The sequence below is a fragment of the Corvus hawaiiensis genome, chromosome 5, assembly GCF_020740725.1.
Source record: "Corvus hawaiiensis isolate bCorHaw1 chromosome 5, bCorHaw1.pri.cur, whole genome shotgun sequence".
Classification (NCBI taxonomy): domain Eukaryota; kingdom Metazoa; phylum Chordata; class Aves; order Passeriformes; family Corvidae; genus Corvus; species Corvus hawaiiensis.
In genome coordinates this window covers 42089142-42116675 of record NC_063217.1, presented here as the reverse complement: position 1 = coordinate 42116675, position 27534 = coordinate 42089142, and the positions used below count along the sequence as shown (strand labels likewise).

Sequence of the window (27534 nt, the reverse complement as noted above, 5' to 3'; positions counted from 1 at the left end):
ACAATTGCAGAAAACTTTGGACTTGATGATCTCTGTGGGTTCCTTCCAACTCAGAGTATTCCATGAATTGGTGAATCAAAGCATTATCAGGAATGCTAATAGTTCTGCTGACTTTTCTTATTGCTAATGGAGGAGGAGGGTGGTGTCCTCCCAAAACAAAGACAGCTTTTGGCTTCAGTCGTAGGTCATATCATCCTCTGATAAGCACAATAGAAAAAGCAATTTCTTGAACTTTTAGTAGTTTCCTTTTTGAGATATTCTTTTAGCACAGATGCATTTTTTAATATGTTCTTACTAAGTGTTTCTTTCACTGCTCCTAGTACTTAACTTTATAAACATGGTATCTGAAAACAAGATCTGGGCAGAATGTAATAAAGGGCAAGCATGTCTTCATCTCTTGCAGCAGCATACTGTGGCACTACTGAATTTTCAGCTCCCCAATCATTTCCTGAGTAACCAAGCTTGGGAACCAAACCACTTTGTTAAAAACAAGAATGTCATGACCTTCTTCCACACTGGTGCCCAGAGAGCTCCCCGTGAAAGCCCAGTGTGCCTTGTCTTCAGCAGGCATTAATGCATGTGGGGGCAGAAAGGTTTTGTACATGTGCCTCTGCCTTGCCTGTTTGGCTTTCGTGCCAGCTGAAGCACTGTGTGCTGTGGGGTGGAAAAGCTGCCTAACAGACGAAGGCAGCTGCCAGGAGAGCTGCTGCATGCTATCTCCCAGCTGCTTCTCCTGTAACCTCGGATGACCATCATTTCTGGGTAAAGGGAGAGAACATGAACCTATGGGTTAGGATCTGCTAAATCGTGCCTTTCCCCCAAACATATGTGATTAGTTCTACCACTCCTGGTAAGCAATGGCCTAAATGGTGTAACTTGAGAGCCTGGCCACATACAGTAGAGGATCAGCTTTGGTCTGCTTGGCTCAATCTATGGGCTGTACTCTCTCCATCATTGCATAGCTCTTTTCAGGTTGCCATCATATCCCTGTAACTGCTTTTGGCTGTATCTGATCACTAAAACAACTGTACAGCCGCAACAGGATACGTGTTAAGTAAGGCTTTGTTGTCAAGTGATGCTGGACTTTTGCCCAATCACTTTATGTGCCCATCCTCTTCAACATACAGGAGGAGGTATGGAGGTTTCAGCTGAGAGCAGTGATTTGTCCAAGAAGATCAGCATGTGCTTCCTTTTATCAGCTAGGGATAAAAAATCATTATGCTGTGTTCTCTGCTTGCTTTATATACTCAATTCATGTGACTCACCGCATGGAAAGTTAAGTGGCTTGAACTGCTGGTGCACCAGAAAAAGACCTTAATGGACTCCTCTTTTTCCAGCATGGAGAGCAACATGTCCTAGTTGAATGCATTTGAACCAGGGCTCAGGAGTTCATTCAAGCTAAATATATCCCTGCAGTGCTGTCAAGGTATCAGGCACTGAGCTTATATATAACCACATTTTTTTCCATATAAACCCACTCATATGGTTTTATACCATTCAATAAGACAGCCCAAAGCAAAAAGTGGATTTCATTTCCTTTCCCTTTAACCACATAGGCTCAGCCAGATCACTGATCCTAGTTTGGATAGAGCTACCCATCCGGCTGATCTTTTTATTGAGACCTCGCAGTGGCTTTCTAGTATATCACATACTTCTCTGAGTCCTAAAAAATGGCTCAGGGCATCAGTTCCTCTGGAAACAACATTTGCTTTTCCACATAAATGGGAAGCAAGGCAGTCATGTTACGGCCAGATGAGGAAGTTTACCTTTATGTATATACATGTATATAATACATGCCTTTATGCACCAAAGTGACTCGTCTGAACTAAGAAGCTAATTACTGTCTGGTTATGATAGACCAGCTGGGACTTTAGGTGGGTTGAACTCTGCTGGTTGTTCCGTAAGTTTTGGTGAAAAGTTATACTCCAGAAGCATTTTCTCCCTTCTGGGCTTAGTTCTGGCAGGGTCAGGACACGGGAATGGAAATACGTAAAGGGATAAAACTCAGCTGAAGTTTTAGTTTTCCTGTGTTCTAAAGCACAGAGTAGCAGGTGTGAAATACCTTTTGTGAAAAAAAAAATCTAAGCTTTCTTTTTTTTTTTTTTTTAAACTTATTTTTAATCTCTTTCACATCACAAATGCTAAAACAAACAAAATCTCTCTGACGAGGAGCACATTCTCAGGTTTGACCCTTGAGGGTCTTCACTGTTGCAGATGGGACTGTGTTGTTATGATGAGAAAAATTGCTCACATAAAGATATCCAAAGATGAGCTATCCCAACTTAACTGCTCTGCTTTTGCAGGTGAACAAATGGCCAGCACCCCAGCTAGCCAATTTAAAGCTATCTCAAGTATCTCTGTGCTACGTGCCACCCTGCAGCCAGCAGCTAATACAGTTGTTACTTGTGTCACTGGGTAGCAACCTTTTGTGCCATCTAGGCTTGTACTGGTAGTAAAAGAAAACAATTACTAGAGCGTGGCCAAATACAATTTCCTGCTGGACACTTTATTTACTGAACACTTCAGACCTATTTGCTAATTTGGGTTAAGTTCAGCAAATAGCTCATAAGAGGAGAAAGAGTTATTAAGTGTTCAAATTTTCTGAAACAGAGAGTTTTGTGCTTTCTTTTCCCAAACCTGATTTGCGGGGAGGTTTGGAAACCATTCAGAGACGGGAAAGGAAAGGCTTTCCCTCTTATTTCCCTCAGCCTTGAGAGTCATCCAAAGCAGAATATGATCCATGCTCAGTTCCATGATCCCCTGGCCATGGTGTGCTGGTGCAGGTGAAGGGATAGGAAGCAACCTGGCAACTGCAAGAGCCTCTGAGCAGGAGAGGCTTCTTTGGAGGAGGAATGTTGTCCCATGGGGGTTTGTTTGGCCCTGGGCTGTGGGGCTGAGGGAAGAGAAATGACCCCAGCATCCAGCTGGGCTCTGCAGGGAGCCCATCGCCCCAGAGGGTTTGCACACCAGCCCTCACAGCTGAGCAAATACATCCAAACACACTTCAGTCACAAAGTGGACAAACACTTCAGTATTTTGGCAGAGTGAACTCCACAGCAGCCAGTATTTGCCCAGAATTCACCCTGCCTTATTACCAGGATGATCAATTTATTAATTGAGAACCTCCCTAAAGGCAACACTTGAAGACGCTGCAGAGGGGAGGATTCCCAGGAGGGTGTTGGGGGAGACGTGGTCAGTGTCTGCCTGGCCTGGGGATCTGAGTCACAGGGATTTCAGAGAGCTCATCGCTTCCTGGGAAGCACTCAACACCTCACAGGATCAGGCCTGCATGCTCTGTGCAGAGCACCCTACTAAACCCCACACCCCAGGTGCCAAGACACCATCTGTGTTCTCAAAATGCTGTGGTAAAGGAAAGTGGCAGACCTGGAGAGAGAACCTCAGCCTTCTTGCAGAAAAGAGAATACACCATTTTTGTGTTTAAAATATTCTTATTTTTCCTATTTTTTAAAATATTCCTATTTTTCACTGTTGATTAAAGGAATTGTGGGAAATGCAGAAGTGTATAAGCAAATATCTGGCATAGCTATAGATAGATATTGTATGTTTGGTATAACTATAGATAGGTAATATGCTACAGCGTATCTATAGCTATATTTTGATTGATAGATGTGGTATGTTTTGAGGCCAAACTTGAAGCTGCAGTTTAATGAAAATTGCATTAAGCTTCAGCATGATGAGAACTGCTCAGCTGATGAAGGATGTGTTCAGGTGCTTGCAGTCTTCTAGAGGGTGAATTAATTCATTGCACAAGGTAAAAAAAAAATAAACCACCAGACTTGGTGTTGATACTGCTTTTTGGAGAAGCAGTATTAAGATAAGAGAGATTTTTATATTGCAAATTAAAAAGTACTTTTGCTCTAGTTAGATACACAAAGGCTTATTCCTAGGGTGAACATGCATCTCTGTTATTTGTATATATTTGACTACAAGCTCATCTGGACAGATTGTCCTCCTGTCCTATGGAGAAATGCCGTTTCTCTAAATTAAAACTGTGTTAAAAGTACGGGTAGAAACTCTTACTATTTCTGTTTCTGAGGCTAGCTATTAAGAGTTGATGTTTTATGTATTTTTTGCAAAGTATCGGCAATAAATTTGTATAACTTTCGCCAACATATTCTGCAGAAAAAATACATAAAACCTCTGGAGGGCAAAATTACAGAAAAATGCCTCACATAAATAACCTTTTCTTACCTCACTTATCAGCTGAATGTGGGGAGATACTTACACATTTTTCATCTCTGTGAGATCTGGAAGGATCAAGGACAAAATAAAAAATAAATAAATAAAAGTAGTCCAATTTAAATAAATCCCTTGCTCTAGTATTACTCAGCTTCTGCCAAGCTATCATTTTCCAGCCTCATAAAACTGTCATGTCATTAGTGTTTTGGGATGGTCTCCTTATAAACCTGACCTTTACAATGGATTTTACACGTGGATTTAAAAATCTTATTCTTACTTTCCTCTGCAATTGCCTCATGTACTGACTAAAAGGTTTTGTCAGATGGAAACTGGCTGGAGTTATAACTCCTGATTATGTAGCCAGTTTCTCACCTGCAACTCTTTAATTTGTAAGCCAAGCGAGCCAGTGGAGCAACACACAGAAAACCATGGATGTGACCTTAATTCCGGGCAGGCACATCGCACGTGGATCATAATGGTGCTTATTGAGCTCCCCTATATATACCCCTCCGTCCCAAGAGGGCTTCGCTCTGAGGGCTGCTTGATCCCGCTTGTCATTGCCAGGGGTGGGAGGCACTTTAGGTGGCTTTTACTGTAAGCCCAGTGAGAAATGCCTGCGGACGGCCGCTGCACGCACTCAGCTCGGGGACCAAACATAGGCCCTGTGGCAGGGGCCGCGCATAACCAGCGGGGATCGCTTTCCACAGGGCCCTCCCGACATTATTTATTGAGCACTGGGAGCAAATTAATCCCAATCCGACGCTGGCTGCTCTCCAAAGCATGGCAATTTCACGTTACAGCCTTGGAGCAGATTGGCAATTGACTGCTCGAGCGCACATTCGTCTGTTGGAGCTCTTCTTTGTCAACAAATTGTTACCAGAGTTCAAAACCCCTCTGCAAAGCAGTTGATTGCATAAAGGGATGGTGTTATCTTATATAAAATCCAGACTGGCTGCTTGCATTTCTAATTCTAAAGTAAGTAGGAAAAAAATTGTACCGCTTTAGGTTTTCATGTGATGGCCCCTGGCTGGTTAAAAATATTAAAATAATAAAACTAGATTTAACAAAATCTAATAATAAAAATAATAAATTAATAAACCATGAGAAAATTAAGAAAAAGATCTTGCGTATAAATAAGAATACAAAACATCATAAAAATATAATCTACTTACATTCACATTGCTTCAAGATATAATACCTTGTTTTCTCTTGTCCAAATACCCCGAACTATGGAGGCAGATTTTGAGCCTGAACTTTTCAGCTGAAATCTACCTCTATAATCAGTTTTGTGTAATTTTAATGAATGGTCATAAATCATCTCTCCTTCCCCCCACCAGCTTGGCTGATAACAACTCAAGGAAAGGTCATGGTTTCGGGTTTTTTGGCAATCATCTCCACAGTTCCAATAATCAGATACATCTGCAGTTCTCGGGTTACCCAATAACACTGTACAAAGAATAGGGGTCACTGAGAAAGTTCATTTCCAAAGGCAGGCCCGTGATTGGAGATTTTAACAGACCCAACCACCTGGGAGACTTGCTTCTGTGGAAGAGGGACTTTGAGAGGCCTGGGGGAAGGAGCAGCATAGTTGAAACCAGTTAGTGTAACTTCAGTTCCTGGAGAAATGTGGGCATAAACTTGCACAAACTTGTAGGCAAAGAGAGAGAAGGATAAAGAACCGATAAATAACAATGCGAGTTTGATAGGTTGGGGAGTTCTTCTAAAATGGGGCAATGGGCTTTGCAGAGAGCAGAAATGGTGTTTGCCTTTCACAGGGCATGATTGTCTTCTGTTAGCCAGGTAGGGAAGCACTGAGCTGGTGAAGTAATGAGGAAAGAAAAGATTGTTTGGATCGTGCTTGAAGGTCAGTTACAAATACTGCATCATTTGTGTCAGTAGGGAACTTATGGGGGTCAACACAATTGTGTTTGTTCAGTATTTTCATTAGTAACTAGAGGAAGAATGGAAAACATGCTCAGGGTAGGGCCCAAGCTGAAGGACATGACCATGCCAACATGACAACAACAGACATTACTCAGAGAGGGATGAGCAGGACACAGAATTATTCCATCCCTCTTCTTACCACAGGGGAGGTTCCACCTGGTCTCTTGTGGGCACCTCTTCTCACTGCACGTACAGATGGGCTAAAGGACATCTGAAGAGCAGTGATGGGAGATGTAGCTGGTATGTCCCACAGGTAAAGTTAAAGTGAGCCTAGGGCTAGTGAAAGCTGGAGATTGAAGGAAGCACACTGGTCACCCTTAGTTATGAAGAAAACCTGTAGCATAGAGTGGGAATCACCTTCTTCCATCTGTGGCAGAAATAATGGATTGACTGCAAGGAGAAGCCAGATAGACCTGAGGACCATCTTTCTGATGGTATATGGACAATCAGGTACCAGGGAGATGGCCTAGGGAAGCCATGAAGTCTCTGCAGGCAGAAATTTGTCAGTGCAGGCTGGACAGGCACCGGCCAGGATGTTTGTGAAAGCAATAAAGTGTTTATAATTAGTCTTATTCAACAGATTCCCGCAGTTTGCATGTGCTATTGCTGTCTACATGTAACAGCTACCAGAATATTCTCTTGTATCACTGTCGTTGTAGACACAGTTTAATCTGACATGCACAAAATTCAGCAAGTATTTGATTTATTTTGTCTGAGTAGCAGACACCCCGCATAAATACATGAACGCATATTTAGACTGTGTTTGCAGCACGACTGAAAAGTACGGGAGAAATCTAAACTCGTTCTGGGATTATGTTCCTGCCTGTTTGTTTTGGCATGAGATTTTGGGGTCTGGAAGAGAAGGATGGGTAGCAAGGGGGAGGATCTGTTTTAAAAACATACATATCTTCTGCAGACCTTGAAAGGCATCCAGCAGGAGCTGCTTACAGCAAGGGCCAGAGGGAGCTGCAGGGAGGGCGGGAGGTTATTGTTTCATAGCATTTCAGCCACTGCTGCTTGCAGAATGCACTGCAGAGCGTAAGGCAGTGGCCAGAACTTGATCCTATCTCATCCTAGGAGGAAAAGTGGCCTCCATTTGGAGGGCCACACCAAGGTCTTTGAATCCTGCAAGATCAAGCGCTCAGGCTAGGGTCTTGAAATTCACCCAGCTCTGGAGTTTCTTTTGAAAGGTCTGACTCTCACTGAGAGGGAGAGGTCTGCCAGGAAGGAGCGCACATTTGGTTTACATTTGCAGGTTGAGTGTTTAGAAGAGCCCCTCAGTCTCTTCAATGGGCTCAGGATGGAAGAGGAAAGATCCCCCTTGACTGGCATTGTCTCAGTGAGAGAAAGGATTGAGGCATCCAGGTGTTGGTTTTCACTTAGTTTTTGCCTAGTACTTTTTCAGTCAGTCCCTTGCTAAATGCCATAAGAAACACCATTCTAGTGCAAGCTACAAAAATCTCATTTTATTTCCACTTTGTTTTGCTAGAAAGCTTCCATACCAACACATGTGTGTGGGTATTTTATTTCCTTTCAACATATCTGGTAGCATTTGGAGATTTATAATGTGTACTGGGCTTCACTGTTTGGTGCTAAACCACAAATCCACCTCTTCTTTCCCACAGTGGTGTTTGCTCCCTCCTTGGGTACTAGCCCTGAGAGAAAATCAGGGCACTCTTTTCAGTTTTCCCTTCTCCTTAACACACACACATATCTAAACTTCAGTAATCTATTTTTTGCTTTGATTTCAAAGATTAAGTATACCAGAGAGTTCACTTTGACAATGTGCAATGTTACCAGAAAAACTACTGAGAGAAAAATCACTGAGTGAACCCAGCAGTATTCAAATACTACTCAAGAGAATAATCAGCTGAAAATTAAAGCTTCTCCCTATGGCTCTATCATTCTTCATCTCTCTCTGAACCTATGGTGAGCATCCTTTGCTGTATGCACAGAATTTAACACAGCCCTTATGCTGCTTCCTTACTTTCTGTGAAAGACATTGGCTTCCCTGTGAGAAGCATAACCTCTCCTGCAGACCATCTTAGTTACTGGAACCATGTTTGTCTTCTCCATAAAAATAATTTTTTTATTTTTCTTCTGTATGAGTCTGATTTTTATAACTCCTTTGTGATGACTTAACACTGTAAGAACTAAAATATATAAAGTGGTATTAACATTTCCTAAAGTTAAATTAACAGATTAATATTTTACCTTTCCCTAGTCAGAGAAAGCTCAACTAAATTCTCCCCCACCAGTTGTTCGCGCTCCTTCCTGTCTCAGTTCAAAGAAAAAACCCTGTGCCTTCCTCTGCATGGTCTCCTATGTAACCATATAGTTACAGTCTCCCTAGCCTCATTCTTCATCTCTTGATTCCACTTTTAAGAGCCTCTTCTCGAATCCCTTTTAAATCCCACTTCCCTGCTACTTCCATGAGTAATGTCTTTTAAGGTGCAGAGCTAATTCAGCCTACCTGCATTTTACCCATCACCTTTACCTGTCTGACCTAACCTATATGAGCAAAGGTCAGAGTGTGGCTAAGAGTGTATGTTGTTATTTTTACCAGAAAGAGATTAAAAGTAGAGTACCTACTATGTTACAAAACACATTAAACATACAGATTTTCTGTGATTTTGAGGACAGCTCCAGTAACACTTCATGACAGATTTGGATGCAGAAATCTTAGACTTTGGTGCTGTTAGTGAGTGAGACAGATTCAAAGGTGGAAACGACAAGAGAGTAATTGATGCTATTGCATGCTTCAGCTGAGTATTGCTAGGGTCATAAGGATGACATGTTAGTTACTTATATCCCACATTATTAGGCAAATCACATTGATCTGATTATTAATCAATGGAGATGTCATGCCAGCACAGAAGAAGTTGGTATTTGCAAGAAGATGTGATGGAGCTGCAGTTTTCCTGTGCATTTTTTACTGTGACCAAACAGGTCTATCCCTTTGCTTGCTGTAGGGTTTGTCTGGCAACTCTAAGAGACACAGAAAAAAACTTAAACCCCAAATCATCTGCAAAGCTTTTGGAGCACTCTGATCCCTTGTGAGGCAGCACCACAGGGGAGTAGTCCTGGGGAGTCAGCCCCGGGTTCAAGTTGTGCACCCAAGCTTTGGATGCGATGCACAGAGGCTGTTAGACACCTCCAAAACAGGCTTTACAAAAGCTGACACCATGGTAGCTAAGAGGAAAGGCTGGGGAGAAGGCATTAAGCCTAAACCCCATGGACTTTTACGCTTTGCTCAGGGCCAGACTTGCAGCAAAGCATCTCTGAGGACCTGGCGCCGCATCAGTGCAGAAATTTCTGATACAAAAAAAAAGAGGAGGAAATCCTTCTCATTTTCCCCTGCTCTTCTAATGCCACACAGTGATTAGAGCACTTAAGCTGGATGTCAGAGATCTGCTTTTTACAAATGGCATTAGGATTTGTGTGGCTCTGTACCCTGTAGCAATGTCTTAGTGCCACGGGAAACACCCTGATCTGACTGCCTAAGGCATACAGGCCTCCAGGGCTTGCCATGACTGAAAGTGGAGAAGAACAGGTGTGGATTTTATGTATGTATTTTTGTCACCAGGGGCATAAATTCCCTGTGCTGGAGATATGTTATAAACATACATATAAGAGTGCTCCATTATGGTTTCAGCCTCAGTGTTGAGAGTCATTGCCTAGGTTTGTAAGATGGAGTAGATTAAGATCAAGATATCACCAAAGGAAAAGTGCAGAAAAAACCGTCTCAGGACCACAGCTAGAAACTAGACTCTGAAAATAGATAAATAAAGAGTCAAGTTTTGATGCTCATTTTGGTGGGGATCTTGTCTGGGGATCTTGGCAGGAATACATGAACAACTGTTACAACTCAAAAAAACACCACCACTTTTATTTGTGCAGGTTTGGGGAGCAAAGATATGATTCACTGTGTACTCCTAATGCAGGAAAACCAAACAATGGAGAGGAGAGTAAGGTGTGAGACACTGACACCCGAGACCCTGGTTTGGGAGATCAGAGTGTGGGGGCACTGAGAACTTGGGGTGGAGACCTTGCTTGAGAGGAGGCATCTGGTAGAAGGCAGAGGTAGAGCAGAAGGCCAGGCTGCTACAGCTGCCAGCAGTCACCCAAGTACAATGAATGATCAGGGTTTAAAACAGATTCCTCAGCATCCTAAACATTTGGAAAGGACTGTATCTGAGCATCTACTCTTAGCCAATCATTAATTAAAACCAAGATGCCTCTTAATAATGTGCTAAAACATTGTCTTTCTCTAGTTATGTCATGATTTTATTGTGGCTGCTTGAGACAGAGAGGCAAGCCTGTAATATGTGTGGATGGGACACAAAACCCAGTGAAGCTGTTTAGGGATGATGATGCCATTTACCACAGCTCTGTTGAGAAGCGCAGCTGCTGTGTGTGCCAGGGGAGTTGAAGCTACATAAACCTGGGCTAAGATAAAGGCTGAGGAAGCCTAATAGTCATAAAAGCTGGTGCCCAGTTTCTTATTAACAGTAAAATGGAGGCAGGACAGGCTCAGTAAGGATGAGAATCAGATATCCATGCTGCTTGGGGAGAGCCTCACTGCACGTGACCTGACTTGCTCCAAACCCTCCAAGTTTGGAGGATGTGTCTTTCTGTTAAAATATCACATGGTGCTTCAGGAGTATTTTCCATCCTGTCAATCTGCAGCCTAAGAAACGACCATGTATCTATGTAGGGTCCTAAAAACTGGAGCCACCTCACTTGTTTTCCTCCAGGCAGAAGAGACCCTTAGCTGAAACGGGCTGTGAACCTGCCCTTGCTGCAGGGAGCCTCACAAGGCTCCGCTTGGGTTCAGTAAAGAAGGGAGGTCATTTTTCCTGGAGGCAGTAGGAACAATGCAACCTCATGGGGAGGATGGCAGCAGAGCAGCCTGGCTACAGAGTGGGATGAGGAGCTGGGAGCACCAGGAAACCCTTGGTTTGGCACAGACAGTGCTGGGAAGAGTTCTGGGATGGCGTCTGCTTTGCCTCTTGGTTCCTCCATCCTTGTGGCATCTGTGGCAGAGATGCACACCATGCCAGTGTATGCAGCTGTAAGGTCCTGGATCCTGGTAATGGCTTTAGGGATTTCCACAACTCACTCCCATCTCAGTTCAGTGTTACCAGCCCAATGCCAGCTTCCTCACCTAAGTGTTCAGATGCTGCAAACTTGGGATGTTGTTTTTTAAGCTGTAAATTTAGGATGTTGTCTGCATTGTATACCTGAGAGCTGCTCCTCATCATTGCTTCCTTTCCTTCATTTCTCCTCCTTGGCATTTAACAGCTTCCCTTTTCAAAACTTCCATGGTGCTGGAGTGATTTTTGGCGCGTGATTCTTGGGGACTGTTCAGTAAAGCTCTCAGCCACCAAAGGTCAGGCATGCCATAGAAATGCCTATTAATAGGTCTTAGGTGCTGGGTGTGTCTAAACCGGCATTTCTTGGAAAGAGAAAGATTTCTTGGAGACCAGTGGCTCTCTGGACTACTGTGAAGGTGCAGGGCCAGGCCGGCATCCATAGGGTGTCCCTACACAACCACACCTCTTGCAAGTGGGGACACAGGGTGCAGGGGGAGAGTTTAAGGAAGAAAATAGCTGTTTAGCCACTGCTGCTTGTGGAACGAGGGTGCGCTTGACAAGCTGCGCACTCAGCCGGTGCCCTGGGAGTTTGTCTCCTCCAGCCGGTGCCGTCGGCTCCCCGGGGAGCTGGGCAGTCGCAGCATCTTTGCAGGCATGGGCAGCTCTCCCCTTCCAAGGGGCGTCCGGGCGCCTTTATTCCGGCAAACACAAACGTTTAAAATAGGATTTCGTTCAGCCGGCCTAAGTGACGCCAACTCTATGTATAATGCGAGCCTGGGGCCGCCCGAGTGAGGCCCATCTCGGAAAACGCGGAGAACCTGGGCCCGCCCCGGGATGTGCAGGGCCAGCTCCCCCGCGGTGGCCGGACGGCCTGCCCTGTGTCGCGGTGGGCTGCGGGGTGAGCTGAGCCCGGCCCGACCCCTCCGCCCCCCGGCGGCGATGCCCGCCCGGGCCGGGAGCCGGCGCGCCGGGCGGAGGAGGGGACGGGAGGGGAGGGGAAGGGAAGGGAGGGCGTGGGCGGCTGCTGCCCCCCCGTCCCCGCCGGCACGTGCCTGCCCGCCCCCGCGGGCCACTGCCGCGCCCCGACGGCCCCGGCATGGACGCGCCCGGCCAGCGGCCCGCCAGCCCCCGAGCCGGCCCGGAGGGCGCGGCGGCGGAACGGGGCGCGAGCACCAGCCCGAGCCCGAACCCCAGCCCGGGGGCGCCCATCCAGGAGGAGGAGGAGGCGGTGTACGTGGAGATCTGCGGCTCGCCACAGGGGCCGGAGGAGACCAGCCAGAACCCCGAACTGGCCCCGGCCGGCGGCGCGGAGGGAGCGGCCGGTCCCGCACTGGACAGGGGAGCCGGTGGGACCGGGGATGGCGGCTCGGCGAGCGGCGGACCCCCGGGGGAGGAAGCGGGACCAGCATCCTTGGACCACGGGCGGGATCGCCCTCCTTCCCCGGCGGCGGCGGCGGCGGCGGCATGCGGTGCTGACACCGGCTCCGGGGAAGTCGCGGGGAGCGGCGGGACACCGGAGGCGGGGGGCTGCCCGGAGTCCTCCTCCTCCTCCTGCCCTTCGCCCGTGACCAAGGCGGACGACTTTCCCGCAATGGGCGACCCGCTGTCGACGGAGGGCAAAACCTCCTCGTCCTCCTTCGGCTACGAAAGCGAAGTGGAGGATGAGGTTGCGGGGCGCAAGGCGACTCCCCCCGGCGCCCCCCCGGGCACCCCTCTCGGCGGCGGCCGCGACGAGGCGCACTATATCAGCACGCAGGAAATCCAGCTGAGCGAGGTGGACCACGACATGGACTTCGACGCGGGGCTGGCCGCCCGCTGGGACTTCGAGGATAACAACGTGATCTACTCCTTCGTTGACTACGCCTCCTTCGGGAGCGACGAGACCCCGGGGGACACGCTGACGGAGGAGGAGGAGAATAGCTGCTACCTTAGCACGACCACCAGCGACCCCAACAACCAGACGGACAGCATCGACAACACCAGCAGCACCGAGATCGTCAGCCTTACCTCCGAACACGACACCCCCGGCGGGGACAAGCGCGCCAGCTCGGGGGAGAGCCAGTCCAAGCAGCCTGGCCGCCCCGGCGGGAGCCCGGGCGCCCAGCTTCTCCTATCAATCAAAGCCGCTTCCCGAGCTATAAATGAGTCTAGCAACGTGCACGGAAAGCAAAACACTGTTTACGCTGCCAAGCATGAAGGCGACATGAGTCTCCGTGTCGCCGCGGCTCCCGACCGCAGTGCGAGTTTAAAACAGGATGCGGTCCGCGACCACGCGAAAAAGTTCATCGCGGTGCCCGCGCGGCTGCAGACGCGGTGCGGGGCCGCCAGGGCAGGGGAGCACTCGAGCGGCGCCTCCAGCGCCGTCAGCGAGCTAGACGATGCCGACAAAGAGGTGCGAAACCTTACGGCCAGGGCTTTCCGCAGCCTGGCGTACCCCTATTTCGACACCCTGCGCCCCGGCTCCCGCGCCTCCTCCGCCTCCCTGTCCGACAATGCCCTGGGCATCAACCGCTGGTCCACCTACCTGGACCTCAAGTGCGGCAGTCTGGGGCCGAGAGCCGAACCCAGCCTGCTGCGCTCCGGCCGCTCGCAGACCAAAGCCCTTGAGTTCGTGGTCAGCAAGCTCGATGGGGAGATCGCCCACGTCGAGACGCCGCGGCGGCTGCGGGCGGGCTCCCGGGTGGTGACCCTGCTGGACCTCGGCGATGCCGCCGAGGCCGGAGAGCCGCCGGCTGCGGAGGGCGGCGGGAAGGGGTCCAACAAGAAGTCCAGGTTCGCCTCCAGCCTCCTCAAAAATGTCATCTCCAAGAAGATGCAGCTGGAGCACGAGTTCAAGATGGAGCGGGGCGAGATCACCGACACCTCCTACACCGGGCCAGGCGCGGGCCGGGAGCCGGAGCCCACCGGCGGCGGCGGCGGCGGCAGCGCCGGTCGGGAGCGGCAGCGGGAGGGTGGCGTGCAGCGGCAGAGCTCCCGGCTCTCGGAGGGCGGCTCGGACTGCACCGCGGCGCCGGCGGAGGATGCGGGCGAGGGCGGCGGGGGCCGGTCTCCGGCCTCCAAGGCGTCGACGCCCCGCGAGGGGAACCGCAGCCTGGACCGGGCGCTGTCGGAGGAGCTGTGCGAGGTGAAGCGCAGCGCCTCGGAGGCCATCAAGGCCACCTTCCTCCGCAGCCAGAACAGTGCCTTCAGGTCCTGGAAGGAGCGGGAGGCGGAAAGGAAAGAAGAGAGGGCGCCCGTCGGTAAGCTGAAACTGTCTCCCAAGCACGACTGGCGAGCCGACCTGGGTGAGATCTCTGCCGGCAAGTCCACCAAGATGTCCCGCCTGTTCGTCCCCGCCATTCAGCACACTCCTCGGGAGAAGGAACCCGGCAAGCGGGCCACCAAGTGCTTCGCCGCGGCTGCCGCCGCCTCCTCTCCCGCCGCCGGCTCCGCCGCCACCTCTCCCCCCGCCGCCAAGCCCAAAGCCCCCGAGATCAAGATCAGCCTGGGCAGCCTGCAGCAGCCCCGGGACGCCGCTTTCAGCATCGCCCAGCTGCTGACGCCGCAGATCGCAGGCCGACCGCCGGACGAGGGCAGGGGACAGCCGCTCAAGCCTCTCAAGGCCGGCGACGGCCCCGACAAAGTGCCGCAGTTCCTGGTGCGCGACGTGAGGGACAGCAAGTACAGAGCCCAGGGCATCCTCCACCAGGTGCGGGACGTGCGGAAACTCATCAAAAGCTCCTACAGCGCTGACTCGGGGGATAACAGCAGCGACAAGGGCAGCGGCACCTCCGAGCAAGGCGGCCCGGAGCAGAAGCCCCGGCAGCAGCTGGTCATCGCCGGTGTCCCCCGGTCCCTCTCCCCTGTGGTCATCACCTGCCAGGCGGTCGGCCACACCGGCACCAAGCCCACCGAGGCGGGGGCCAAGGCGTCGGGCAGGGCGCCCGCCTGCCCCCCGGAGGGCACCGTCCTGGTGCACCGCACCTCGGGCAGGCTGCCAGTGGCCACCATCGCCCCCAACAAGAGCGATGCTCGCCAGCCGGCCGTGCTCAAGATCGTCTCCAAATCCTCCGCGCCCTGGCGGCACCAGCCCCCGCCGCCGCCCGCCGAGAAGGGCCGGGGACCGGAGGAGGACCCGCGAGAGGAAAGCAAGGCAGCGCCGGTGCAGAACGCGCTGGAGAAGCTGACGGCGGCGGTGCGGAGCATGGAGGAGCTATACAGCTTCAACAAGCGCGAGTGGAAGCGCAAGAGCGACCCTCTGCCCATCACCGACAGCCACGTCCTCTCCCTTATCGCCAGCCAGGAGCGGGGCGTCGGGTCCCGACCCGCCGCCGCTGCCGCTCCGCCCCCGCCGCCGCCGGCGGACAAGGCGGAGGAGCCGTCGGGCAAGGGGCCGAGCAGCGAGCGGCTGCCCCGCCGCCCCTCCAACAGCGCCGCCGACAAGGTCTCGGCCAAAGCGGCCGCTTTCGAGAGCTTGGCCCGGCAGCGGCAGCGCGGCCCGCCGGCTCCCCGCGCCCTCCTCACGCTCCGCGGGGCGGGGGGAGCCGCAGCCCCCGCGCCGGCCAAGCCCCCCTCCGAGGGCGGCCTGCGGGGCCCGGCACCGCCGCGCTCCCCTCGGTTGCCCGCGGGCGGCGGCGGCGATGCGGAGCGCGGCCCCGACTGCGGAAACTATCTGTCCCTGCCGCTGAAGGCGGCCACCGAGCCCGGCTCCCCCCCGTCCCCGGGGGCGGCGGCGGGCGGCGGCGTCCGCCCCAGCCCGGTGTCGGCGGCGGCGTCGGCGGCGGCGCTGTGCAGCCTGCAGCCCTTCGGCACGGCCAAGCCCTCCGGCAGCCCCAGACCGCCGCCCGGACCCCCACCCGCCGAAGAGCCCCCCGCCGCCGCCCCGCCGCCGGCCGAGGGCCCGCCCGCTGCCCTGTACCGCCCGCCGCTGCCCTTCGCCGCCCTGCCGGGCGCCGCGCCGCCGCCGCTGCTCTGCTTCTCGCCCTCCGTGCCCGCCGCGGCTACAGCGGCCGAGCCCTTCCCGCAGACGCAGCGCAAGGTGCTGCTGGACGTGAGCACCGGGCAGTACTACCTGGTGGACACGCCTGTGCAGCAGCCCCTCAAGCGGCGCCTCTTCGACCCCGAGACCGGGCAGTACGTGGAGGTGCCGGTGCCCCAGCAGCCGGCCGTCGCTCCCGTCCCGCTGCCTCTCTCGCCCCTTGCTCTCAGTGCCGGCGCCTATGGCGCCACTTACATGCTCTACCCCGGGCTCCTGCCCGCCGCCACCGTGCTGCCCTCCGGTGCCCTGCAGCAGCCGCTGTCCCACCCGGGCAGCGATGGCAGTGCCCCGGCAGCGCCTGGCAGTCCCGCCGCGCCAGAGGCAGCTTTTGCCGAGAGTCCCTACTACGTTGCTACCAGCAAGGGCCCGCCGCCGCCGCGGCACGGGGCAGCCGAGGCGAAGCCGGTCATCAGCATCACAGCGCCGGCCACCGGCCCGCGGATCGTCGCGCCGCCCTCCTTCGACGGCACCACCATGCGCTTCGTGGTGGAGCACCGGTGAAGAGCGCGGGTGAGTAGGTGCTGCCTGGCCGGCACGGCAGTCACCGGTGATGGGTCAGGGCAGACCGGGTTAATGGCCAAATGACAGTGGTGCCACAGCTTCTTCTCAGGGGAGAGAGGGTCGACAAAGGGGCCCTCACCAGGATGTAAAATACAGATAGAACACACAGATAGAATAGAGTTAGGCACACCCGTGGGAGCAGTATTCCTTGGAGCTTCTTTATTTTTGCAGTTTCAGAGAAGCACACCGTAGCTGCTCATCACACAGCCTGTATTTGTGCAGCCCCATGGCTGGGGCACCTCCCTTTGCTCCCGACGATGGGAGTGTGGTTGGGCATCTCTGTCTGGATCCATCATCTGGACCCATCTTGCAAGCCATGGAAGAGCCCCTTCACCCTGGCAACATACCCTCCTCTTGTCTCACCTCTCACCTCTTCCTCCCAAGGGGAGGTGAGCACCTCTCTCCCCTGAACCTGTTTCTCCCCTCCCTCAAGAAGAGTGGGAGAGGGGTCTGATGGAAGCAAGCCCATACTTTGGGTCCTTTTTGTTAGTGGGGTGAGGGAGCAGGATGCATGTAGCAGTCCCTGGTGTGCTCTCCTGGAACCATGGGGCTGCTGGCAGGGGCAGAGGTACCCACAGCTGCCTGTGCTGCAGGAAGGCTCCCAGGGGCACCGCTGCAAAGCACAGTTTTACACAGCAGCTCCAAGCTTGGAGTGCCATTGTCCTGACAGTGTCCAGTTACCTGGTGCTGTAACCCTCCAAATTCAGGGATGTGTGTGCAGGGGCACTGAGTACCTGTCCTGGAGCAAGGAGGAGAGCACAGGACTGGGCATACAGCATGCAGTGAAACAAGTGTGGTGCAGTATGTCTTGTGCAAAATAACCAAGGAACGATGACATTTCATTTTGAAAGACCTGAAATATTACAAAAGTGCCTTGAGGATTGGTGTCACTGCTCCTTCTGCCTCTTGCATTAGAATGCATGGCTCATCTTTACCGCGTGCAGAGCTGCCCAATCTGTTGCTTACCAAAGACTCGCAGAGTTGGTTTTTTGGTGTATGTGAAAGGGCAAAGAGAAAGAGTGGAAGAGTGGCAACAGTCAGAGGTTTGGGTTTGTCACCAGTTTGCACTGAGCTTTGTCCAGCTGCATGCTTGAGGGTAAATTTTGTCTGCCAGCTCTTGGGTTATTTATTTTGTTTTAATATTTTTTCAGTTTGCATCATTACTACTGCATAGTAGATTATTTGTTGAATGAAACCTCGTCAATGGGATTTATGCACTTACTTCTCTGTTTGTAAATATTTTATCTTGAAAGTTCCATTCTTTTATCGTGGCTGTGGATGAAGTTGTTTTCATTGGGCCTCATGGGACAGGCAACATGCCAGTTTAACTTGAGCTCTGCTGTGCTACTTGAGTTCATCTTGCCAGTAAAGTCTTCATAGAGAATCTAGATAAAATTGCAAAAAGTAGTTGATGATTTTTCATTTGGTCTGGAGGCTGAGTTGAGACTGCTAGCAGAAGGGATTTGCTAGATTTCAGATTAGAGACTTGACGTTTTTGAAAAGGCGGAGTATATAATAGTTGTATTTGTAACAGTAGCTATTTAAACAAAAACCTCTAGCTTTTCTTGTACCACTCTTTAAAAGTGAAAACCATCATATTTCCTGGTGTGCCTTGCCCCTCCTAGAGGGTTATCCTGTTATCACATACTTAGCTTGCCTTCGGTGCCTGGGGAAGCAGGTGATGCTCTCAGCAAATTGCTCTTTCTCACTGGTGAAGTTAAAACAGAAGCTCCGCTTGGTTGTGCTGTGTCAGAGCTCTACCACTACAAAACTGTGTGAAAGCTGCCCCAAAAGACTGGTGATGTAAAAACATGCATACTCAGTACAGAAGGTCATTCAGCAGCGTGCAGGCTTTAGTTTAATTTTACCATTCTTTTAATGTTTGAACATGCTGAGGTGCTCGTTGTCTAATGCAGACAGGGATGCGCCCTCCGGGCTGTCTCAGACCTGCTGAGGGAGGTGTCCTGCTGCTGGACAATGGATGTACTTTTTTTTCCTTGACCTGTTCTGGCAGTCTTAAATAATTTTAACTGCATGGTGCAGGATGTATTTAACTAGTCATTGGACTCATATATCTTCTCTTTCAGTGGAAAAGTAGGTATACGCCAGAGGGGAATCACATCTATAGCCTTCTTCTTCCTGTTATTTTCATTTACCTACTTAACTTTCATGTCCCTGTGGATAATTTTTCCTCTTCTCTCTTTTATTATCTACTTTGTCTTTTGCTTTCCATTATTTTCCTCTATCTCTTTTGTCATTCCATTCCTAATGAAAAAGATTTGTTTGCTTGGGGTGGTGTTTTTCCCCTAACAAGAACAGCAGTATAATTTCATGTGAATCGAAGGGTGAATTGTTATTAACTTTTTTAATTCCAGCTGCTTTCACATCAGACCAGGGTTTTTTTGGTTTCAGCAATGCTGTGCAGATCCTAAAATGGATTTTAAACCAGCCAGATTTCATCCTTTGAGTGTGGGAGTTGAATAAAGCACTGTCCCTTCAGGTCTTTGTTTTCTTACTAGGCAAAAGGAGCTGAATGAATTCTCTTTTTCTCCACGCCTGAATTTCTTTCTGCACTGCACATGCTGTCTTCTTCCCTTCTTTGCTCTATTTCTTTCACGTCTTCATTCACAAACTGTATCACTGTGTTAAGGACTGCTCCATCTTGGTCTCTGTCACCTCTGGGGGTCAGTGTGACTTGAATCTTTGGTGATGGTGTGATGCCCGTGGTGGTGTTGGCACCAAATCCTCTGCACATCTACTGCTCTTCCAGAACTTCCTTTTGTATCTGGTGCTCTTTTCTGCACAATCATTGGGATTAAATGGATCCCATCAGTTTGTGTTCTGACAAGATCCAAGCTGCCATTTCTGAACTATTCTTAAGTTTTTGATATGCAGAAAATAGTAGAAAATATGTGCACGTTTCTGGGCAATATCATATGGTTGCTTCTCTTCCTGCTCTGCTTCACTCACCATAGATGGGGGAGCTTTAGCAACATCGTTCTTGCCTGCTGCACTTCTTTCTTGATACAGGAAAGAAGTGATGCTAATTCTCAGTTCAAATAAACTTGCATCCAAGCCTAGACGGCACCAACACGTAGTGAGTGGACTGCCTGACAGCAGCTCATTCCCAGCAGAAATGACTGAAAATGCATTTTTAACTTTTTTATCTCTTACCACATTATACTCTGTGGAGTTGCTGCCTTGTGTTAGTGTAGTGGGTTGGTCCAAAATACTCATTACTATTTCTGAGGAAAGAACAGGTAGCAAAGTAGAAAGCAACTGTAGTAAATTGTACTGCCAATATTAGAAGGGTATTTTTTACTGTTTTGTTTAAACATGAGCATAAACACCTTACAGTTACAGGATCATATACACCAATATATGTATTAGCTGTGTTTTCTTCCTAATTGCTATCAGATAATCTATGCCTGCCTTTAAAAATTATTTATGTGTGAATAGCATATAAAAATTATTTTAAAGGCTCATAAATGGATATTTTTAAACTTTGTTTTAATTGTTCCCTGTTCAGCAGGATGTATGTTCTACATTACTAAGTCAAGAAGTCAACTTACAGTGTAAGATGCAGTACAAAGGATTTACTTTTGCTGATGCCTTTGCTGAGAATTTAGTAAAGAATTTATCCAGTTTTAGTGGGAAATACTGGAATATTCCTAGAACCAAATAGGCTTCAACATTTGATCTAGTAAGTCAGTCTACAAACGGAAATAAGCATGCCCTTGTGTTCAAAACTGAGGCTACTTAGGAAACGTTTCAATAGTGCTTAGCCTTGATACCAGTAAAAGTTAATGGTGAGTTTAATGACTCCTCCTGCCCACGATGATTTCCTGAGCCGGTATTTAAGTCTTAACTCCACGAATCTTGGAGCATGTGGGTAGGGGTTGTTTCCCTTTTCCTGACATACTCCATGCTGGATGCTGTGTTGGTGAGGAAAGTGCCCAGCTCTTTAACTGAGCAGATGCATCACTCAAATCCTGCTTAGGTCACATTGCCTTCTTCCCACCTAGGTCCGTGGGGTTCCCCAGGACCAGTCTGCCGGGAGCTGTGGGGTTGTAAGGCACAGCATGTTCCACACCTTGAGCAGAAAGGATGGGTTCTGCTCAAAAAAACAGGGCTTCCCGACCACTGACTCATTTTAAGAAGTTGGGTGCTGTTGTCTGATTGTTGGCAGTAGCTTAGGACATGAGTAGCAAGAATAGTGTGATGACAAAGGAGGTATTTATGCACTTCTCCAGAGGAGTAGAGGTTGTTCAGATTGTTGTGGCAGCTCTCTAACAATCTGTATTAATGATGCCTTTCTGGTTTTGTTTGTTTGTTTTTCCACAGGGATAAGGAAGAAGAATTATGCTTCTTTAATTTGAAATACACTTTTTAACTCTTCAACATTAATCCTAAAAACTGCTTCTACAGTTTTCTCAAGTGTTTTGCTTCATACAAAACAAGCATGTAAGTTTCTTGTTTTCCCCTAAATGCCCCCCTGTTTTGGAGTATGCCTACATTTAATTATGTGAGCAACACTAAATTACTGCAGTATTTTGTGCAAAGTTGTTTTTGTACTGAAGCTGATCTGCAGGCTTTAGACATTGCCTCTGTGCTGGTAGCCAGTGGTAGTGATGCCACTACAGCTGTTTGTAAAATGCAGGGTGTAAGTGCAGCAGTGTTGCAGTGTGGATCTACACACAGCTTCATTCAGGTCCCCGGAGCGTGTTGTGATGATCCAGTGCAGCCCTGCAGCTCTTCAAAAATAAAGCCCTCAGCTCTCTCCTACTGCAGTAAATGAGGGTCTTCCATATAGGTTTTAGTCACAATTTGCAATCAGATGGTTTTTTGTACTCTCTACTTCTCACTTGGAATTGCAAATGAAGAGAGCTGTAGTGTTAAATTTATCTTTAGTGTTTGTTTTTTGGCATGGTTCAAAACAAACTGTGTAAATGTCAGAAAACACATTTGATTGCTTTCATTTTTTGTTTGCTCCTCTGCACTGCATTGAACATCACAAGTTGCCTTAATTATGACAGTGTTTAAATACTGGGAAACCAGAAATTGAATGTAATATTTTAAAATCCTGGTTCTAAAGGAGAGAGCAGCATTTATTTTTCTTTAAGACTGCTGTCTATTCTTCCTTAAATTGCAACATTGTTGAAAACAATGCCCTGTGAGAGGAATTTTTTAATGTTACAGCCTCAATAGTACTTAGTTGTTTCTTTAGCTGTTGTTTGACAGGTTTATCTGAGGGCTACAATTACAATTTGCTAAGAAAATATTTATCTTTTGAACAAAAAAATATAAAATAAGATTAGCGAAATTGCAGTGATTTGTATGTCCAACTCTGCTCAAACTGATTGTTTTGTTACCAGTAACTAGTGTGTCTCAGCAAAAGAGAATTATTATGACAGTAAAACTAAAATACAATAGTCTGTTCACTGCCCAAAATTTCAGTTCAGTGAAGCACTTTGGGAAGCACATAAATGTAAGAGCAAACCTAAATTATATAACGTAAAGCTTTCTTGAGGTAACAGATTAGAATTTTAAAGTCTAAATGCAAAACTCAAAAGTCTATACTTAAGCAATTTGCCCACAGGCAGGATTTTCCACCACCTGTTCTCGAGGTTTCCTGCAGCTGGGGAAGTTTCAGTGTTTCCCATTTCTAAAATAAGCCCTGGGTTTTCATTTTCCTGAGTAACTCACAAGGTGTGGGAAACTCAGGTAGAACTGTCTTTAACCATATGTGTGAGATGGTATTTCAGTGCAATTTATTTGTTTACAGGCACAAATTGTAATTGCCCTCAGGATGAAATGCACTGCAAGCATGCAGATAGCGAGTGATTTCTCATGTATCTCCTCACTCATTTTCATCATTGTGAAAATCCAATGAATATTCTAACCCTTTTCAAAGAGCTTGGTGTGCCCAGCTAGAGCACATACCATCTAAGGCTAATCCCTGTGCTCTTCAGCTGTACACTCTGCATTACAAGCTTTAACTTCCCACTGGGATTCGGGCTCACTGCCTCTTAAAGGAAATGATGCTTCTCCACCTTTCTCATGACCGATAAGCCCATAGGTGTTGTGATTAGAGTATCAGTGTTAAACAGAACAGTACTTGGGACTGCAGGACAGTGCAGGTACCAGAGTAGATGGTCCCCTGTGACACACACGTGTGCAAGACGTCCAGTATAATACTAGCATCCCTGTTCCAAAATGTTCCTGTCCTACCTTTTCCTATATCGGTGCTCGGAGCAGAGTTTCACATTGCAGTTTACAAAATATAGGTTTGCACACACAACCTCAGGTTTACAGTTTCACCCGGTGTACTTGAAAGGAAAAAAAAAAATGCATAGAAAGCAAGTGCCCAGGATTTCAACATGTATTTGTTGGAGGAAAATTTTGCAGGTTTTTTTTTTTTTTTCCCATTGTCTGTGGAGATGAAAGCAATAAAATGAGGGAATACCAACAGCTATTTATTTTCTCAGGGGAGATTACTTCAGTGGAATGTGTCAATCCTAATGTCAAACAATGTTTACTTGATTTTGTCTGTTACTAAAGAGACTTCATGTTTGCATCAAGGGGTCAGTTTTGCAAGGTGCTTCTCTTCGCAGACCTAGCAAAGCCTTCACATGCATCTCCAACTTCAGATATCTTCAGATTCCTGGGGACTTCAGTGGAAGGATTTTTTCCTTCCCCCATCTATGCAAAGCTTTGCTGAACTCATCCCAGAGTGCTGAGTGCCTTGCAGACCCAAGCACCATGTTCTTCACTTTAGAGAACCCGAGCTCTGGGCTTGAGTCAAGCCGGACTCAGCAGATAATGCCACAAAAGGTCACCAGAAGAAAGCTCTGGTAATATGGTGCTCCTCCATGTATACCCAGTGGTGAATTTCTCCAGTGGATGGGGTGATGTGTAACCACATATCTTGGATTAGAGTCAAGCCCTCCATGTCAGGGCTCACAAGCTGCTAGTATTATATGTTTCACGGTGCAGTCATAGTATGTTACAGCTGAAATTCACCCCATGTGCAAAGCAAGACAAAATCCTGTGCACCACTCAAGTTCCCTCCCAGCCCTGCTGTCAGGGTTTGAGGGCTGCACCAGCAAACTGTCCATGCATTTTAGGTCAGGATCCAATTAAAAGTTTGAGTAGGACTGGAGTGATGCACCAGAATGTTGTTCTGGTCTTTTGCAACAGGGTTGGTTTCACTCAATATCAAATTTAGCCCTTGGTGAATCAACTGGTGAATGATTTGAAATGTATTTATGGGTTGTGTGGGGTGTTCTTCCCCCTTGTCTGTATTCAAAGCTACCTTTATTCTTTAGTGTTGATGGCCAAAGTGTCATTCCTTACGCTTATATATTGCCATTAACTTGTGGCTACCCGAGAACACATACTTCAAAAATGCTTGTGCTTTTTTTTCACCTATTTCCTTTTTTTTTTTAATTTCTTCTTTATTTTCCCCCGCCCCTTTCTTTTTCCTCTCATTTTTAAAAGGAGTGGGTTAGTTATCGGTGTAAAGATATTGAAAAGTGCAAATGTGAAGTAAGGATAATGATTGTTAAGAGGATGTGGGTGGTATGTCTGATGAGAGAGGGGTGGGCTGTAAGGCAAAGGGGAAACTGCTGTGAACGCATCGTGTTGATGATTGTTGCCTGTGGAGGAAGAATTAAGAAAAAGAAGATGTATAACTGGAGAGAAATGGACTCTTTGACCTGCTCTCATTGTAGACAACACTGTGGCAAGTGTGTGGCTGAAACCCGAAGTGATCCCGCTGCAGGATGCCGTGGGCCTGGGATTGAAGGACAGCAGAGTCGCTCTGGGAATTGCACAGTGGGAACACTTCAGTGCATCACAGCCACGTGAGAACAGACTGTCTGAAACCTCCAAGTACCAAAGTTTGTAACTGAATGAGTTGGCATTTGTATTATGTTGGGGTTTGTTTTTTTTCTCGAATGTTATGATAAATAAAATGTATTTTTCAGTAAAAGATACACTGCAAGTAAGCCTGCAGTCCTGCTTGGTTGTATATTTGCAAAGTTACCTTGGCTGTTGTGCAGAACAAGTGAAAACAGAGGCATTACTTGGTTCAACACATGAACAGCAACAGAAGAAAGGATTTCACCACAGAGCAGATCAAAAATCCCGCACTCAAGAGTCTCCCTGAGTTTGTCCCAGTATTGAAAGTCTGCTTCTGACCTGATCTCTATTCTTTCCTCTTAGGACAAAGAGAAGTTGGAATTGCTTATTTTTTTATACCCAAGTATATCTTAAATGAAGAAAGAACTCCCCAGTTCAGTGAACTAACTTTGACTGGTGTATGGGTCTGGGTATCCAAAGAGCTGCATCTTTGTTTGTTGTAAGATACTCAAGAGAGAGCAATTGGTGGGGTGAATAACTTTTTTCTGCTGACTCTCTCTGTTATTTTCATTGCCTAATGTTGCAGTGCAAGCAAAGATAAGATGACTTTATTAGTGGATAGCAATATTGCTTGAGTTATTACTAGGAAAAAACTTCTGCTGCTTTAATGTATTCCTTCTACCTTCATGGAGATTGAGAACATTTCTGTTGTTAACTCCAAGTGTTTAAAAAAGCATGAGTCAAACACCAAAAAATCCCAGAACAGACTTGAAAACTAAATTATTACTTTTGCAGTTTAAAAGAACACTTTTGCTTCTCAGTTTTCAGTATGTAAGGGGCACATAATGATCTCCCTCTTAATCATGTGCCCAAGATACTTAAAGGAAAACTGATTCCCACCTCATTATTTATCTACAAGTAATACAATATGTAGACATCTGCTGTGAATTTGCCTTATCATTTCGAGACACGGCTACATGATCTTCCCATCTTGCTGGAAACACAAGTTCACTGGTAAAACAGTGGTTGGTGTTCGCGACTTTCTCCCTCTCTTTCCAGATTCGTTGGAATTTGTACCTCAGCACTGCATCCACAATAGATGTCATTGGTGGCTTCACTGCTAATGTCTAGCCAGTGATTCCCATACAGAGGCACATGTGGCAGCCCCAAAAGACTTAAGATTGGAATGAGAACAGATGTTGAAGGGAAGAACGGGGAAGGTGGGGGAATGAACTGGGAAGAGCGCAGCCACACAGGCTTAGCTGAACAGGAGAAAGCTGAGTAACCTCAGCAGATGAAGGCAAAACAGACACAAACTAACAGTGGGTGTGTAGAGCAGAGAGAAAGGCCTTGGATCACTTTGCTCAAATTAGAGAAGTCTGAAATTGCAAAGGGACCTGGGGTTGTGAACCAGAAAATTTGGGAACTCTCCTTTACTTTTCTTGAAGGAGAGCTCTCGGAGCCTGATTTCAGCAGAGCTCTGTAACAAGATCTTCACAGCACTGCTTGTTTCTCACAATAGATGGAAGATTTAAGCTGAAACCTCTACAAAAGAGAGGTCAAAAGTAAAAAAACTGAGAAACATGAAGTTGAACCTTACCCTAAGAGGCCCAGTCTTGCAACCAGTGTTTGTCCAGCCACAAAGTGCCTCACACAACTGAGATTAAAGTATGAGGATTTCTTACAATACCTTAAATTAACTGAAAGGTGGAATACATCTGGGATTTTCAAGGACTGCTGGAGAAAATCTTAAAAGTTTCTACATAGTCTTTAAAATATCACTGGTAGGAATGACAAGACCAAAAAAATAAAAGTGCAACTCTATTGTCAAAAGGAGTAACGAGAAGCAGATAATTCCCTGATGTCAGATCTAAACAAGCTATCCAAACATAAAACATAACACTAAAAAAAATTTATTCAAAACAAAACAAAAAACCAACCAAACAAACAAGAAAACAAGCACCTGTTTTAGAATTGCTGTCCCCTGGGCTTGTCGCTATTGGGAACACGTAATCTGCTTGCCAAATTGTATCCCTATATATATGAATATTTTTCTAGGAGTATGTGAAAAATACTCTTTAAAAATCAGCACTCCTGGAAACCTGAAGGGGGAAGTTTCCAAGTCTCTTTTGCAAGTGGGTTGCTTTTTGGATTTAGCTGGATTATCATTGCAGTGTTTCTTCTGTGGCTTCCAATTAGAAAGGACCAAGCAGTTATTTGCTTCTTTACACTTCATGTATGAATTATTAATTGCTATCATTGCTGATTACTTAAAAATACGTGCAATACCATTATTAACTACGTATGTTACATCTTTGAGATTGACCCCCACTAATAAACAGAGCATTTGCTTTGTTTGTAACCCTAAGTGTGTTTTCTCTTCAAATGCGGGCTCGAGCAATGTATTAATTTCACCTTATTTTTAGAAGTTTGTTCCTTTTGTTGTTTCCGTAGCTATGGAGCCCAAGTAAGGAAGCCATGGCCTTCCACTACCCAGCTGTTGGACTAAACCTCTCCTGGAATCCCCATTATGTCCAGCTGTTGGGGTCAGATAGCTTGAGGAGCATCTGCTGCCATGCCAGGGGGTATCCACAAAGACACATACCACTTCTGAAGGAGCAGTGTGGGTCTCAGAGGCTCTGTTTAAGTGTCAAAGCTGTGGGAGGTCCACAATTTCCCCTTACAGGCTGGTTGTTCAATTTGATAAAATTGAGAAGGGGTAAGCCTTGCAGTGGGATTGCTGATATCAGACAAAGATCTTACAGATCTTACAGATTGCAGTATCTAGAACCCTTTTTTCCTGATTTTGGGTTGTAAATTGATAGGCAAGCCTGGCAGAGTGGGGCTGAGGTG

General features: G+C 47.9%; 2 protein-coding genes across 4 annotated transcripts in view; one reads left to right on the top strand and one right to left on the bottom strand.

Moving 5' to 3' along the window:
- The window catches only part of DAPP1 (dual adaptor of phosphotyrosine and 3-phosphoinositides 1), a 55082-nt gene extending 40949 nt beyond the window's left edge, over positions 1-14133 (bottom strand). For 2 of the 3 annotated variants that reach the window (XM_048303811.1, XM_048303810.1), the window contains exon 1: positions 13765-14133. In XM_048303811.1, the coding sequence (XP_048159768.1) occupies positions 13765-14042 (278 nt within the window). In that variant the 5' untranslated portion in view covers positions 14043-14133. The remainder of the gene's footprint in view (positions 1-13764) is intronic. The other variant, XM_048303809.1, reaches the window with a different exon arrangement.
- C5H4orf54 (chromosome 5 C4orf54 homolog) lies at positions 14053-24827 on the top strand. Its single transcript, XM_048305104.1, has 2 exons — positions 14053-16767; positions 21163-24827. The coding sequence occupies exon 1, from the start codon at positions 14053-14055 to the stop codon at positions 16756-16758; it is 2706 nt and encodes a 901-aa protein (XP_048161061.1). The 3' UTR covers positions 16759-16767; positions 21163-24827.
- The last annotated feature ends 2707 nt before the right edge of the window (positions 24828-27534 follow it).